The sequence below is a fragment of the Alligator sinensis genome, unplaced genomic scaffold (assembly GCF_000455745.1).
Source record: "Alligator sinensis unplaced genomic scaffold, ASM45574v1 scaffold421_1, whole genome shotgun sequence".
NCBI lineage: Eukaryota > Metazoa > Chordata > Crocodylia > Alligatoridae > Alligator > Alligator sinensis.
The window spans coordinates 4,253,684-4,270,131 of NW_005841871.1; the positions used below are offsets into that span (position 1 = coordinate 4,253,684).

The 16,448-nt window shown below is 40.8% G+C and overlaps 1 protein-coding gene across 5 annotated transcripts in view; it reads right to left on the reverse strand.

The window, feature by feature from the left end:
• Positions 1 to 16,448, reverse strand: part of EVC (EvC ciliary complex subunit 1) — a 115,430-nt gene that overhangs the window by 70,339 nt on the left and 28,643 nt on the right. For all 5 annotated transcript variants that reach the window (XM_006017027.2, XM_025195390.1, XM_025195376.1 and 2 more), the window contains 2 exons: positions 13,959 to 14,175; positions 10,447 to 10,595 (listed from right to left, as the gene is read on the reverse strand). In XM_006017027.2, coding sequence (XP_006017089.1) covers positions 10,447 to 10,595; positions 13,959 to 14,175 — 366 coding nt within the window. The remainder of the gene's footprint in view (positions 1 to 10,446; positions 10,596 to 13,958; positions 14,176 to 16,448) is intronic.

Below are 16,448 nucleotides of genomic sequence, written 5' to 3' on the forward strand. Positions count from 1 at the left end.
TGCCGTAAAATAGGCTACTATGCATTAAAGCACACGTGTAGATGCACCCAGAGAAGACAAAACTTGTTTCTATTGGATCTTATCTGAAATAATTGCACATTACACAACACATAGAATTTACTTACTTTCCAAAGACTGAATAAATCTATCCAGGATATGAATCTCTGTTCCCACTACCAAAAAATAATTACATTCCTATCCAATGCATGAAAGGTGGACTCCATTCTCTCTCCTTAATAACACCTTCTTGAAGTTCACAAAATCCTATTTGTGTAATATTAGAAGATTATGTTCTGATTACAATGGTTCTACATCTAGACTTCCATGGATGGGAAATTCAATTAATTTAACAAGAGAGAGTTTGGCTCAGAGACCTTGGTTTGATGGTGATCCAGAACAGTAATGACTAAACTGATTACCTGCTAATACTTGTTTTGTGGTTTATGTGAGGGGCTTGCATTAGCTCCTCATGGACAGATAGTATCTGTGTTGGCCACCTTGGTAGAGTGGCCACAGATTTTAATAGGTATACTCATTCCTCCTTTCAGCTGGTCTTTTAAAGCCATGATTGCAACAAGTTAGCAGGCAAATATTTTATAATACTAAGGGGTGTAGGTTGTAGCTGTGTTGGTCTAAAGACAAAGGCAGACAAGGTTCTTTGGGTGAATCTGATATCTTTTATTAGACCAACATAAATAGTTGGAGGAAAAAAATTTAGCAAGTTTCAGGTTTAAAAACCCTTCATTAGGCAGGGGAAGTCTCTGCAGTTGGTGTGTGCTCTTCCTGGATGGAATGAATAGTAAAGAAGCTAGAGGCTGGTCTGCATGCAAGATAGGCAGTCAGTGAAGATGTAAATTGAGTCAGTGGGTGATGGACAGGCTGGGGGGTGGGGATAGAAAGGAGGATGAATGTAGCAGTTGCATAGTGGAGAGGTACCTGGGGAGTCCGATGGCATGCAGGTTATAATGTGTCATAAATCTAATGTCTATATTTAGTCCATGATTTTTTGTATCCTGGAGGTTGATGAAGTGAAATTCATAGGCTCGTCCCTGAGAAGTGTTTTATAAGTTCCCTTTTAGGATTAGAACTGAGAGATTGGAGAGAGAGTGGTCTTCTTGTGAGAAATGTGCCCCCACCGGTAATTGGGTATTTCTGTCTTTGATAGATTTCTGGTGTGCATTCCTTCTGGTGCGCAGCTGTTGCTTGATCTCTCCTACGTATTTTCCATCAGGGAATTTGGTGCATTAGATGAGATGTATTACATTTCTGGAGGTGCAGCTGTAAGATACAGGGATGCTGATGGCTCTGTTGTGGGGTGTAGTAATAGTGGGGGGGGGTGGAGATATGTCGGCAGGCTTTACATTTCTTGTCATGGCATGGTCTGGATCCATTTGGTGTGTTCTGGGCCTTAGGAAGTTTGCTTCTGGTGATGAGGTTAGCGAGGTTCGGTGCTTGTTTGAAGGCTAGGATGGGTGGCTGGGGGGGATCTCTTTAAGAATACGGTCTCTTTCTAGTATGGGTTGCAATTGTTTGAGGATTTTCTGTATGGGTTCGAGGAAGGGGTGATATGTCTGTGGGGGCACATTTCTCACAAGGAAACCACTCTCTCTCCAATATCTCAGTTCTAATCCTCAAAGAGAATTTACAAAACACTTCTCAGAGATGAATCTATGAACTCCACTTCATTAGTCTCCTGGATACAAAAAATCATGGACTAAATATAGACATTGGATTTATGACACATTATAACCTGTCTGACATCTGACTCCCCAGGTACTTCTCCACTATTTAACTGCTATATTCATCCCCCTTTTCTCTCCCCTTCCTCTTGCCCCCCACACCCCCAGCCTGTCTGTTACCCACTGACTCCTCAATTTACATCTTCACTGACTGCCTACCTTACATGCAGACCAGCCCAGCCTCTGGCTTCTTTACTATTCATTCCATCCAGGAAGAGCACACACCAACTGCAGAGACTTCCTCAGCCTGACAAAGGGTTTTTAAACCTAAAAGTTTGCTAAATTTTTTCCCCCAACTATGTATGTTGATCTAATAAAATATATCAGATTCACCCAAAGAACCTTGTCTGCTTATAGTACTAAGTAAATTCTCCAGGCAAGGATCTAGTCATCTTATAGTAATTCTGTTCAAGCCAAGGTTCTGGGATGCTGCCAGGCAAATGTTTTATAATCAAAAGCAAATTTCACAGGCAAGGATAACATAATTCTGTATGTTGGTATTGTGCCATGTAAAAAATATCCATTCAGACTTTGAAGAAACTTGAATTGTGAGTGCCTATTCTGTGTATAAGTAGGGCTGCATTCTTCAGGACTGTAGACTTTTTTGCATTTTTTTAAAAGAGCTATAATTTCGTACTTTAACAAATGCAGTGAGGTTTTTTTTAGAAACTAGAAACCTCAAGGGCATTCGCAGATGGATATTTCAGTTGTCCTTTGATCATAAAAATTCCAACGAAGTAGTAGCAATAATAATAGTAGTAAACAACGACAGTATCTGGCTATATATTGTGGAACAAACAGGAAGAATTGGAAGTCCTAGTACAAGTACAGAGTTGTCATGTCATTGGGATTATTGAGACATGGTAGGATAGGTCATATGACTGGAGTATAGACATGGATGGGTATAGCTTGTTCAGGAAGAATAGGCAGGGGAAAAAAGTAAGAGGTGTTGCCTATATATAAAGGTGATGTACGTGTGTTCTGACATACAGTAGGTATTGGAAGGTAGGCCAACTGACAGCCTCTGAGGAAAGGTCACAGGGGAATGCAGCAGGGGGATATCATGGTGGGCAGGTGGCTACAGGCCACCAAACCAGGAGGAAGAGGTGGATGAGGCCTTCTTTAAACAACTGACAAACTTCCAAATTACAGGACTTGGTTCTCACGGGGGACTTGAATTATCAGAACATCTGCTGGTACGGAAACAGAGCAGTACACAAGCAGTCCAGCAAATTCCTGGAGTGTGCTGGGGATAATTTTTGATACAAATGGTAAAGAAATCAACTGGAGGGAAGCTCTTTTTGACTTACTGCTCACAAACAGGCAGGAATTGATTGAGAATGCAAAGGTGGAAGGTAACCTGGGTGACAGTAACCATGAAATGATAGAGTTCAAGACCCTAAAGGGAGGAAGAAAGGAGAGCAGCAGAATAAGAAAAATGGACTTCAGAAAAGCCAGCCAGGATCCCTTGGGAGGCAAGTCTGAAGGGAAAAGGAGTCCAGTAAAGCTGGCTATACGTTAAGGGTGGAAAAGCAAGCTATTCCAATGTGATGAAAGAATGGGAAGCCCAACAGGAGACCAGTCTGGCTATACAGCAGTCTCATTAAGAAGTTGAAAGTCAAAACAGAATCCTAAAAAAAGTGGAAACTTGGTCATAGTACTAGGGAAGAGTGTAAGAATATTGCACAGGTATGCAGTGAGAAAATTAGGCCAACCAAGGCACAATTTGAGGTCCAGCTGCCAAGAGACATAAAAGGCAATAAAAAGGGAATTTATAAGTATGTCAAAAGTAAGAGGAAGTCCAGAGAAGCTACAAGTCTCTTCTGGAATGCAGAAGGGTATCTAGTTACAGAGGATGAAAGAGAAGGCTGAAGTATTTAACGCATCTTTTGTTTCAGCCTTCACAAATAGGGGCAGCTACCAAATAGCAAGCACAGTTGGGTGCAAAGATAGATACAAACAGCGTACAGTAGCAGAATAACAGTTTAGGGATTATTAAGAGAAGCTACATGATTTTAAATCAGCAGGGATGGTTGGGATGCACCCTAGGGTACTGAAGGAAGTGGCTGAAGTAACTTTGGAGTCACTGGCTATCCTCTTTGAGAGCAAAGGGTAGTCATATGAGGTCCCAGGTGACTGGAAAAGGGAAAATATAGCACCCTTATTTATGAAAGGGAAGGTGGATTCAGGGAACTACAGATCAGACAGCCTGGAAAGATAATGGATCAGGTTCTCAAGGAATCTATTGTAAGAACAAGATGTTCAGGAACAGCCAGCGTGGATTCATCAAAAAGCAAGTGATGCTGGACCAACCTGACTTCCTTCTACAATAAGGCCACAGACTCTGTGGATAGTGGGAGGGGGAGGGGAGTAAGCAGTGAATGTGATGTACCTTGACTTTAGCAAGGCTTTTGACACTGTCCCCACTGACATTTTCATTAACAAGATAAGGGAATACAGACTAGATGAAAGTACATAACAGGTTGGATCATCATACTCAATGAATCATCAATGACTGAATATCTAGTTGGGAGGAGGTTCCCCTGGTGTCTGTCCTGGGTCATGTATCATTTAGTATCTTTATTAATGATTTGGATGATGGGATTGAATGCACACTTAGCTAATTTGCAGATAATGCCAAATTGGGTGTGGTTGCAGATATTCTACAAGGTAGAGATAAGACTCAAAATAACCTAGGTATGCTGTTAAAATGGTCTGCAATCAATCAGATGAGATCCAGTAAGGACAAGTGCAAAGTCCTGCACCTGGGATGGAATAACTGCAAACACAGACTTGGGAATGACTGGCTAGGCTGAAGCCCTGCAGAGAAGGACCTAGGGGCTCCAGTAAACCACAAGCTTAATATGAGCCAGCAGTGTGCTTTTGTTACAACATTCCCCACCTCCCCCCACCCAAAAAACAAACAAAACAAAAAACCCAACAGTATAGTGAGGTGTATTATTAGGAGTGTCACTTGCAAAATCAAGGGAAGTGATTCTTCTGCTCTATTTGGTACTGGTGAGGCTGGAAAGAAGTTCACACATGGACTTAAACCTTCCACATCTAGGCCACTGTTATGCATCAAACTCAGGACAAACAGTGGCTGAATCATTACCATCCAACTTGCATCTGGTGGCCTATGTGAAGCAAGTTTATAGTTTCTGTATGGAAAAAAGGTGATTATTGCACAATTCATCATCCTAATTGGTGCCCATTTACAGAAAGGTCAGGGACTGAGTATGTTGCTACCTTTCTAAGTACTTGGTATTTGAAGAGAGGAAAAAATAGAAAGGCTGGGAAGCAGGAGCAATTTGCGTAGTCAATGCTCTGTGTTCTTGTCATCGTTAGAGCCATAATGGTCCAGAAATTATGCAATAGGCAAGGATTTCTTAGCATGATATCTTTTATTGGATCAACTGCAATATTTGGGATAGTCAGACAACTTGAATGCAAGACATTTTTCATCAGGCTTCCTTTTACTCCTGATACCTGATATCGCCCTAAGAAATCCTCGCCTTTGTTCTTGTCAAGAATTCAGCCAAGTTCTTCCCATTCCAGAATATCTACGCATTTCAGGTCAGATTCAAATCTGCTTCTGAAAGGTGCAGGGGGACAAAGTTTCCTTTTTTGGTTTTTATGTTAGATATTTAAACAAGGAGTTTTGTGCCTTTTCCCCTATTGCCCCTCTTCCTTCAGAGGGGAATATATATACAATTATATATATTATATATATATTCCCAGCAATATATACAGAGTACTTCATGAGCCTTTTCATATCTGTGATATCTTTTTCATTTGTTTCCTTGCGCTTGCCTGTCTATACCTTTCAGTTGTCCCCTGGGTCACAAACTGTTTACTTGGGTGACAAGCACTTTGAGGCAGAGACTGACTTTTGTTTTTCAAAAACATTCATAGATTCATAGATGCTAGGGTCGGAAGGGACCTCAATAGATCATCAAGTCCGATCCCCTGCATAGGCAGGAAAGAGCGCTGGGGTCAGATGACCTCAGCCAAATGCCTATCCAGCCTTCTCTTAAAGACCCCCAAAGTAGGGGCGAGCACCACCTCCCTTTGCAAATTTTGGCCACCCTTACCATATTTGTAATATGTAGCATTGTTCTACCTTGTTTTAGCATACTGTGGGCCTTCACCCTGAACTCGCTCCATCCCAGGGGTGATTAGTGGAACTAAACTTGTTCTTTTCTTTTGCAAGAACTCCATGCTTGCAACGTCCTTCCATGACACCCACAGGAAAACCAGCCTGCCCTTAAAACCAAGACCGGATCTAGAGCAAACCTGACTAATGTTTTAGCCTTTGCTCCAAGTCTCCCTTGCAGCTTCTTTTTCTCTAGAAGGGGATTTATTTTAGTGGTTAGAGCAGGAAACTGGGGGTCAGAGGACTTCTAAAGCATCTTCCAACTTTTGAAACTATTTATAACATATGGTGGGGTAGCACATTTACCTTTTCTGGGCCTCTTTTTTCTTCACTACGTGAAGAATAATATTGGCCTAACCCAACACAGGGGGTGGGTTTGGCTAATGTGGGAATTTATTGGGTAGTATCTGAAAAGCTTATCATGCTGTCAAGTTAAGAGATGCTATCATGAAGTATTATTCCATGACAGCTTCTGCTCCTTAAGAGGTTCCTTTCATTTCAGGCCCAGTTTTTCTAACATGTAGTTGCCTTTTACCCAAAACGCAGGGTTGTTTACAACCCTGATTTTGCTTCAGGTCTCTCCCTCTTTGATGGACTTGCAGGGGGCTAACCTAATAACTCAGGGAGTCATGGCTAGTGCAACGGCTTTCAGAGAAAGAAACAATACATGGTTCATTCAGTACTTCCAAGGACTCTGGGGGTCCATAGCAAGACCTCCGCAGCCTAAGCTCCCTGAGAAGCACAGGGTAGAATTACCACATGCTCCGACAACCAGTTTTTTAACTGGAAACACACATATGCACACACAGGCTGCGCAGATAAGTCATCATTTGGAAGCTAACTGAAGGACAGCTTTTATTATTGTTAGCCATTTGAAAATTATTAGACTTCTGCATGATTTAAAGTAAGAAAGACATTGTGTGCTTTAGGTCCTGGGATGAGGTTGCTCTCTAGACATGGTTAAGCCAAATCTACCCCCTTCTGCCATTCGCATAACTCAGTAAGGACTGCCTAGTGCAATCTTCAGTACCAGTGCAAATCGCAGCAATAAGATGCATTCAAGAGAGCCAGGGGAACCAAAATTCAGAGGGGAAATCTAAGAGGCTCCCTGTCACCTCACCTTAGGCCCAGAATTTAGGTTCTGCCAAATAAGGAACAGATAGAAATGTTTCAATGGATTAAAATAGTGGTTGGTTTTTTTTCTGGTTAAACACTTTTCTGTTTTGAACTCAAATGCAACAGCATTGTTTTTTCCCTGTGCACCTACATGTAGCTACATTTTGTGTCCTTTAAGTGCCATTCTTACCTCAAGCCCTGTCTCAGCATCAACTCGGACCAAGAAAAAGTCCTTTAGGAGACAATTTGAACCCAAACCAATAGAGACCAGGTCAGATCCACTGCCCCAGGCGGGGGAAGTGTAGGCAAAGAACGCAAAAGCAAGAGGCAGCCCAGACTCATACGGTCCAGTCCTCTCTTCCCCATTTTATTAAACAGCTTTCTCTGGAACTACTGGCATAGTTGGTGTGATAATAGGGGCTCAAAAGCCAGGAGCGTGCAGCTAGCACTCAGCAACGCATCTCCTCTGCATAAGATATAAACAGCGTCCTGTCCCATTTTTCCTGGCATTTTTTTTTTTAGAGTCCTGGTTCATGCCAGGACTGCCTATGACTTCTAGGCAAATAATAAATTCTGCCTTGCTTCTTACCCACCTTGGGTGAATCAGATGCAGCTGCCATAGAAACGAAATATTATGTATTTTAGGGAAATGAGAGCCAGGAATAAGCATAACTGAGGGTCACTAGAAGTGGAATATAAAAGGTCCAGTTTGAAATGTATTTAGATGCCTAGTGGGATTTTAAGAAGTGCTTTACTGAGGGACTAAACCGGTCTATATTTGTTTCTGTTGTCCGTGACCCAATAACTTCATATTTTAGAATTGGACACTTAACAATCTCCTTCTGTGAATAGGCAACTGGTAGGGGATACACGGGGGTGCACATGCCCCCCCTGACAAGACCGATGTCCCCCCAACAGCCGACACTGCTTTCGGTAGGGCTGGTGCCCCCCCCGACAGGGTCGGTGGCTTCTGTGGGTGCCCCCCCCAGACTCAGGAGGCACCAGTCACACATCCTTCTGTAAGTAATATCTTCGATGTGAAAAGATATGCACAAATCTCTGCAGTGGTGCTAATGATAGGTTACAATTTGTCCTAGCTGCATTACAATCCAAGAAGCTGGTGAATGCAAAGAAGGGCTTATAGAAAATTCAGTAGCTATTTGTGAAGAGACAAACCCAAACTGATTTTGAATGTTAATTGAAGTTACTAATTAGTTTAAGGCATCTTGTGTTGAGAGGACAAACACACATATGCTACAGGGATTTACTTTGGGTTGTAAGACCCCATACAAGAATCACAAGGTTCTGGGGTTTTTAATAGAAGCATTTACCAGAACCTGAGGTGAGGCAGAGGTGAAGTTCCATTTGTGTTCCTAAATAATGACTTACAGTTTTATAATTAGTTTAGCCTCCAACATAGTTTTGGTCAATGCAATGCATTAGTACATTGGCCATCAACGGTTTCAGGTTAAATGCTGGAATGACTTAGGGTGGATCAGAAGTGGGAGGGTACACAGATGTTAGGAATCGGCCTCTTCCACTTCTCCCTGTGGTAGCATGGAAAGAGTTCCTATTGTTGCCCTTCTCCCAGTCTCCTTGGGCTGGATCCAGCCTGCAAGCTGTAGGCTGCTGACACTTCATAAATATATTGGTTCATATTTGAAGAGCTTGTGCTGCCACAGTTTACTGTGCGATACCTTGTTCTATATGGGATTAGAAAATGTATACGAGGGGGACAGTAACTAGGAGGGTTTGGACTGTTGTATATCATAAAAGATGTATTATGGGGAAAGATATTGCAAAAAGGTTGACATGCATACAGTCATTTGTTCCTTTATGATATACAGCAAATGTGGATGATCATTTCAATCTCTCACTCCATTTTGTATCACTAAAGCAGGAGTCTAGATATGATCAGCAGGAGAAATCTGGCTTTATATGAAATAATACTTTATCTTATACAACATTTAGAATGGACTAAATCCCTGTACTTTGAATCGGTACATCTGTTTTATCTTCTTTGGACAATGATGTGGGAAACCTCTATCCTGGGCACTTAATCTGCAATGGAATGTAAAAACTCCTTTTTAGCTTTGGATTTAGATGGCTATACTGTATATCCATTGAATATACAGGGCTGACTGTACTAGTATGTTAATCATAGAAGCAGGGGAGTTGACATTAAAAAGAAAAAGTTTACACTTGGCTTGCTGTAGGAATTAGTGGGTGTTCAGGCGTTTAAATTTTAAATTGCTTAAAGCTATGGGTATTTGAAAGTTTAGGGTCACTGGTAGGAGTAAGCATGAGCCAGTAAGGACGTTAGCCAAGAAATGCATGAGTTGATGAGTTGAGCAGTACTGAACCAGGAACTACAGGAGCAGCCAAATAGAGAGAGAAGTCTTAGACTACGCTCATCTGAGTGTTTGTTTACATAGACTTTAGTGCCAAAAGACCACTGTAACCAGGTGCTCTGGCCATCTGCATAACACAGACTATAGGACTACACTTGATTGATTCCTGCTTTAGAAAAGCTCCCTGTCTTGATTTTAAACACTTCCAGGGATTAGGAATCCAAAAAAACATGCTTAGTGAAATGTTCAAATTCAGTCAATTTCACTTTAAAAGTCTGCACTATCTCAACTGTAAATTTGTCTAGCTTCCACTTTCAGCCACTGGAACCTGTTACACCTTTGGTTGCTAGATTTAAGAGCTCTTTACTATCATACTTCTGTGATTTCAATACTTCACTACTTACAGATTGAAATCAGGTCACCATTAACCTCCCTCTGTTGGGTAACCTGAGCTCTTGGTTATTTTTCCAACTTTGAATCACTCTTGCAATCCTTCTTTCAATACTTTCCAGTTTTTCATCATTTTGAAATATGAATAGTAGAACAGTACTCAGAGTTACAGGGAAAAGCATATTCAGCAATTTTTATTGCTATAGTTTAGATGGAATTTGAAAATGTGATTACTTCAACTTGATGTACATTACTTTCAATTGAGTACCTGTAACAATAGTCAATGGAGTATTGTTAAAAGTAAAATACAGAAAAGGGGGTTGCCTTGGATACCACTCACAGAGCCTATATTGGGGCTAATTGTAAAGTCACCTGCTCTTAAGGGGCATTTTCAGATAAAAGGAGCACTTACCATTGGGCTACCTAGCAGGGCATCCCAAAGGGCAGCAGACAAGATGGCAGCTACCCCATCATCCCTCCTCCTCCTCCTGGGGCCTCTCTGCCAATCAGTGTTGAGGGGCGGGGCCACCAGAGCACATTGAAGAAACATCCACAGAATTTACTATTTGTGCCACAACTAACCTGTGAAAATTGTTTAGTTTCTCCATGATTTAAGTGAACTCCTATTCATAATATATTTGAAGTAACCCACAGATAGAAACAAAAGAATGAATATAAATCTTCTGTAGTTTACCTGCAGAAATTCATGAAGATCTTCTACTTGCAGATTTTTATTGAGGAGATAGCTTTGTTCATCCTCCTGGCCTTGTTTGAGCTCTTCTATCTTGCTTGCACGACATGCCAGCTGTTTCATGATTAGGTCTTTAGCTTGTCGGACACATTCTGGAACATACAGTGAACGATTTTTATCTAATAACCCCAAAGGCATGTCTACTGCTTCAGTTGTTATTTTACAACTTGAGCTCTTGGAAATCCGTTATTTGAGAAAATAACTGTTGCCATTTCTAGTTTTAATGCCAACATGAGTGGGAAGCCTGTAGTTCAAGCAATTTACTTGAGAAATGAAAACCAAGCATCAGGCTCGGTGTCTGGACTTCTGGGTTCTGTTCCTAGTGGGGTGACTAACTTGTTGAATGGGCTTCAGCAAGTCTCTTGAGTGAAAGTGTCAGCTAATTTTTTGTTGTTGTTGTTATAAGGAAGCCTGGTTTTCAGGGGTGCTGAATACTGACTCCAAATGACTTTTCCTCTGAAGAGCTATCAGTCTGATATTTGGTTTGAATGCTACAGAAGTTGGGTCTGTGCCTAGAGTATTTTGGGGGAAAATAAGTAACCCTATCCCTATTTCTCAATTTTATTTTTTTGTGGGGGAAATACTATATGATCAACTTTTTGTTCTACATACTTCAATAACTTGTAACCTCCACTTGTGCAACTAACAGTGAATTAAAAAAATAACAATCAATGCAGCCGACATCTAGTTACAGCCATATCAAGCTGTTTCAGCAATGAAAAACTCTCTTGTTGTGAAGAGATGCACAACAGTGCAATACACAAACAGTGTGCACATTTCTCAAACTCAGAGTTAATTGTGTTTGTCAGCAGGCTGACTGGCTGCTTTGAAAATGCACCGACACTGTAGGAAAATCTTCAATAAAATTCTAGGCCAGCATTTGGGGTTTTTTTTCCTATAACAAGTTTACAAATGACCTTGGAAGATTTAAATATACTTTAAAAACATGTTTTAGATATAACTTCTGAATTGAATACAGACAGACATATTTCTAAGGAAAAAACAAGAATAATGTAAGATTGAATAATGTTTAAAAAAATGAGGTGGCTTGGGTGCTAAGGTGCACAATTGACTGCCCAGAGGTCACAAGTTTGCGGCCACAGCAGAAGTATTCATGGCACAGCCCTGTCAGATTCTAAAGAATCTGTGAATTCTGCTAAGTCCTTGTCACAAGGACACAAAAAAGGAAAGGAAGGATGTATAAATTTACAAATTGATACATGTACATGAATTTTAAGTAGTGTTTGTTCTCAGTTCAAGGTGTAGAACTTTAAGCAGTGGCTCAAGGGACTGACATAATCAATGAGTTGGTTAATTGGGGCTATATTGCTTGTATGTAGTAAGCTTGACTTCTTTTAAGACACAAGGCTGAACAAGTGCACACTTGTACAGGTTTTACTTCACATGAGTAAAAAGTATCTAGCTGGTCTAAAACAAAGGCCTTCTAATACCTCTCTACCTTGAGATAGAAACATCTGAGACAAAAAGTAATAAACATAGCTAAACCTTAAAAATTATAAACTCGTGAATATTCACAATGGCTACGAGGTAACCATTCATGCTTAAAGAATGCACAGGGTGCTTGTTAAACCCTTGATTAAACTATTAGTTCATAAGACTAGTCAACATTTTTAGAGAGGACATAACCTGCAGAATGGGAATTGCTGACCTGAGACATAATACAGATTAAAATTCTAATCTAGTGGAGTCTGAATTGCTCTCCAACGAGAACATTTACTTTCAGACAACTCTGTTCTTGAAGCTCTGACACTGACAGCATGCCAATAGAATGGCTAAAGCAGCACTTGTCCTAAGAAAAGCAATATGATTTAAGAATCAACCATTTTGTGCTAGCACAATGAGTTCCTTGCCCAAGAGCACTTTTTAAAGAAACAAAAACTGACTGCAAGGATTTATATCCAAATATAGTTTTCTGTGCCCCTTTACTGTATGGGTGGGGCAAGTGGATTTTTCCCTATTTGGTTAACCAAATGTTCTGCATAAATGAAAATACACATTAGGTTACACACTTTATTATCTACCCGAGAAATTGATTACAGTGCTGTATACTGTTCTCAAGCAAGTAACTTCAAACCCTAGTGAATTTTAGAATTGAATAGATTTTGAGCTCTATTGTAAATACTGAGAGTTGTGAATCCGCATATTGCTCTGAATACTTTTTACTTCAAATTAAGATCCTGTAGTTGCTGAGAAACAAACATTTCACACATCACTAACATTTTGAACATTTACTATGATTTTACACAAAGGCATTAACTCCTCCAATACTATGAATAAGATCCTGATTTAACACCCATCAAAGTCAATTGGCCTCAGTGAGCAATTGAGTCAGGCCTCAAGTGTGATGAGGTACTTTAAGCCACAGATTTACTGCTTAAAAATAACATGGGAAGGTGTGGAAGGTAAAAACAAAAAGATCAAAGACTATTTTAAAACATTTCTAAAAGAAAATCAAGCTAAAAGCCCTGTTCAGTCTCAGAGCTGGAGAGAAGAAATGAACTAAAGCCTTCTCTTAGAAGAGGTTGATGAGAATTTATTAAGTTATTTTCTTGCATGCAACACACTCTCCTCTAAAAAACAAAACAAAACAAAACAACCTCCCCCCCCGCCCAAAAAAACCCCAACAACCCACTTGCTAGAAACTGTGGTGCATACTGTATTCAAGAAACATGGTAAGAACAGTTTTTGCCATTACTGGCAAAATTAAAAGCAAAATCTGCATGCAACTCGCAGGGAGAAGAACAGTGAATAGGCTCTATTCCTGAGCTACTGCTTCTCAGTTACTACAAGGAAAGATTTTTTTCCCCACTTCTTTGAGCCTTTCCAAAACAAGGTGTGTGTCATATTCCCAGGGGAGTTGGGTGCAAGAAAATACAGTTTTTTGTTTTTGTTTATTTTGAGCTATTATGCAATTGCCTCTATATACACTATTCAAATCAGGACGGATACTATTTAAAAAAAAAATAAATTAAAATATGTTATAGTAGCTGTTTGGGCTTTGTTTGGTTTTGTTTTTTATCCATAATTTGTTAAAATGATATCTTCTGAAAGGTTTTTGCATATGTGGCGCTAGACAGCTGACAAAAACTTTAAGTGGCCTGCCAGCTAAAATAACTGCCCACCCCTGAGTTAACTTAAAATAGCTCACAAATACTTGGTGAAGGAGATGTGACTTCTTCTTTAAACTATAATCTCCCCATTTTTACGTGTCACAAACCCAGAACAAGAGCTAGGAGACTGAGACAAAGTTTTCTGTTCTAACCACCAGCTCATCTACTTTTCTAAGAACACTATTCCTAGTTTATTCTCTAGCACGGTTTTTAATTCAGTAATACTTCACACCTTGCTCATGTTTGGTTTGACAAAAATGAGACTATTAATAAATCAAAACATCAGTTAATGCATTTTTAAGATGAAAGTCGAGGAATACTCACCATTCTTGTAATGTATTACTTGTTCCCAGAAAGCTTTGTGCAACTCTGCTAAAAGCTCTTCCTTCTGTCTAACAGAGAGGCTGCTTTTTATGGTTAAATGGTCCAATATGTTTGACACGGCATTAAATCTACATTTACTTTCTTCTTCTATACGTGATTTTACAGCATCAACCATTTTTACCATTAGCTCCCAGTTGAATAATCTTTCTGGAATGTCCTGAGAACAAAATTAATTCATACATAGAAGTTAGTTTCAGGACTTTTCCTGCAGTCCTAAAATATACTTAACCTTTTATTTATCTATTCAATAATGACAAATGAAACAGGCACGTCTAGACAGCCTAGCCAGAATAGTGTAGATCTTCAAAGGTATTTGATTACAGCTAGAGGACTACATGTGCCTGGGAATCTAGGTTTGTGCTCCTAGTAATCCATTTATTTGACTGTGTGCTTTGCTTTCATGAATTGACTAAAACTATTTACACTTTTCATCAAGTGCTTTGGAGCTCCTCAAGGAAAGAAATTAAATCTTATATTGATGAGAAAGTTTGCACCACGTTTTAATGATCAGCATAGCTTGATGCTGAAAGGGCCGGAAGATCAACTAGCTGGAAGAAAAGGATAAGACCTATTGAACTTTCCCCCATTTAATAAACTGCAATAATTTAGGAATGAGCGCTGCCATAACACTGCTACAATATTTGTAAAGGCGAAAGTTAGTGTAGCTTGCTAAATGTATTTATAGGAAAAGTAACTGCATGTGGATGGGCAGCTTCCATTCCACTATGGCATGGGGATCCAAGATTCTCTGTCATTCATGGACTGTAATTTCTTGGCTAGTGGTACTTAAATAGTGGCTTTACCCTAGGGACACTTTCAGTAACTACCATAACTAATGGAGATACATGGACAATAGTCAGTCTCCAAAGAAGCAGATGAGCCATGATTGCAACTCTAAATAGGAGACCTTGTAAACATGTTGGATTCAAATATGTCAAATAATCCATTTAGAATGACCACTTCATGTTGAAGTAGGCACAACGGGGGGCAATCTAGATGTGGAAGGAAACATGGTGAACAATGCAGGCAGACCAACCCCAAAATGCTTTATTCTTCTGCATGTGTCACGTGTTTTACTTAAATACAGTGCTACACAACTACTATAAGCTAATAAGGACTGTAACATTATTTCACAGGGAATTACAAAGATAAGGTTACACTTCAGATTTTCACTGTTCCTCCAAAGCATAGTAAATGTAGTGAGCTAGATTGTATATACCGGGGAGATGAGTCTGACTTAATGAAAAAGCACACAGTACTAGGCATTAACGCTAAAATACTTGCAAATGTGCTATTTTTTCCCTCTCGAGGCCAGAGGTAAAGATCTTCAACTCCTGGGAAGACTCGGAACCGTTTTTAATTTGAATTTGAATTATGGTCCTCCATCCTTGGCAAAGTCTTTGAAAAAATTATCAAGGCTCACATTTGCGAGAGCCCAGCAGGACAAATTATGCTGAGGTGAAACCAGCACGGGTTCGTGGCAGGCAGATCGTGCCTGACCAATCTAGTCTCTTTTTATGACCAGGTTACGAAACACCTGGACACAGGAGGAGGGGTGGATTTCATATACTTAGACTTCAGGAAGGGCTTCGATACGGTATCCCACCCCATACTGGTGAACAAGTTAAGAGGCTGTGACTTGGATGACTACACAGTCCGGTGGGTGGCGAATTGGCTAGAGGGTCGCACCCAGAGAGTCGTGGTGGATGGGTCGGTTTCGACCTGGAAGGGTGCGGGCAGTGGGGTCCTGCAGGGCTCGGTCCTTGGACTGATACTCTTCAATGTCTTCATCAGCGACTTGGACGAGGGAGTGAAATGTACTCTGTCCAAGTTTGCAGATGATACAAAGCTATGGGGAGAAGTGGACATGCCAGAGGGCAGGGAACAGCTGCAAGCAGACCTGGACAGGTTAGACAAGTGGGCAGAAAACAACAGAATGCAGTTCAACGAGGAGAAATGCAAAGTGCTGCACCTAGGGAGGAAAAATGTCCAGCACACCTACAGCCTAGGAAATGACCTGCTGGGTGGCACGGAAGTGGAAAGGGATCTTGGAGTCCTAGTGGACTCCAAGATGAACATGAGTCAGCAGTGTGACGAAGCCATCAGAAAAGCCAATGGCACTTTATCGTGCATCAGCAGATGCATGACGAATAGGTCCAAGGAGGTGATACTTCCCCTCTATTGGGCGCTGGTCAGACCACAGCTGGAGTACTGTGTGCAATTCTGGGCGCTGCAATTCAAGAGGGATGCGGATAACCTGGAGAGGGTCCAGAGAAGGGCCACTCGTATGGTTAAGGGCCTGCAGACCAAGCCCTACGAGGAGAGACTAGAGAAACTGGACCTTTTCAGCCTCCGCAAGAGAAGGTTGAGAGGCGACCTTGTGGCTGCCTATAAGTTCATCACGGGGGCACAGAAGGGGATTGGGGAGGA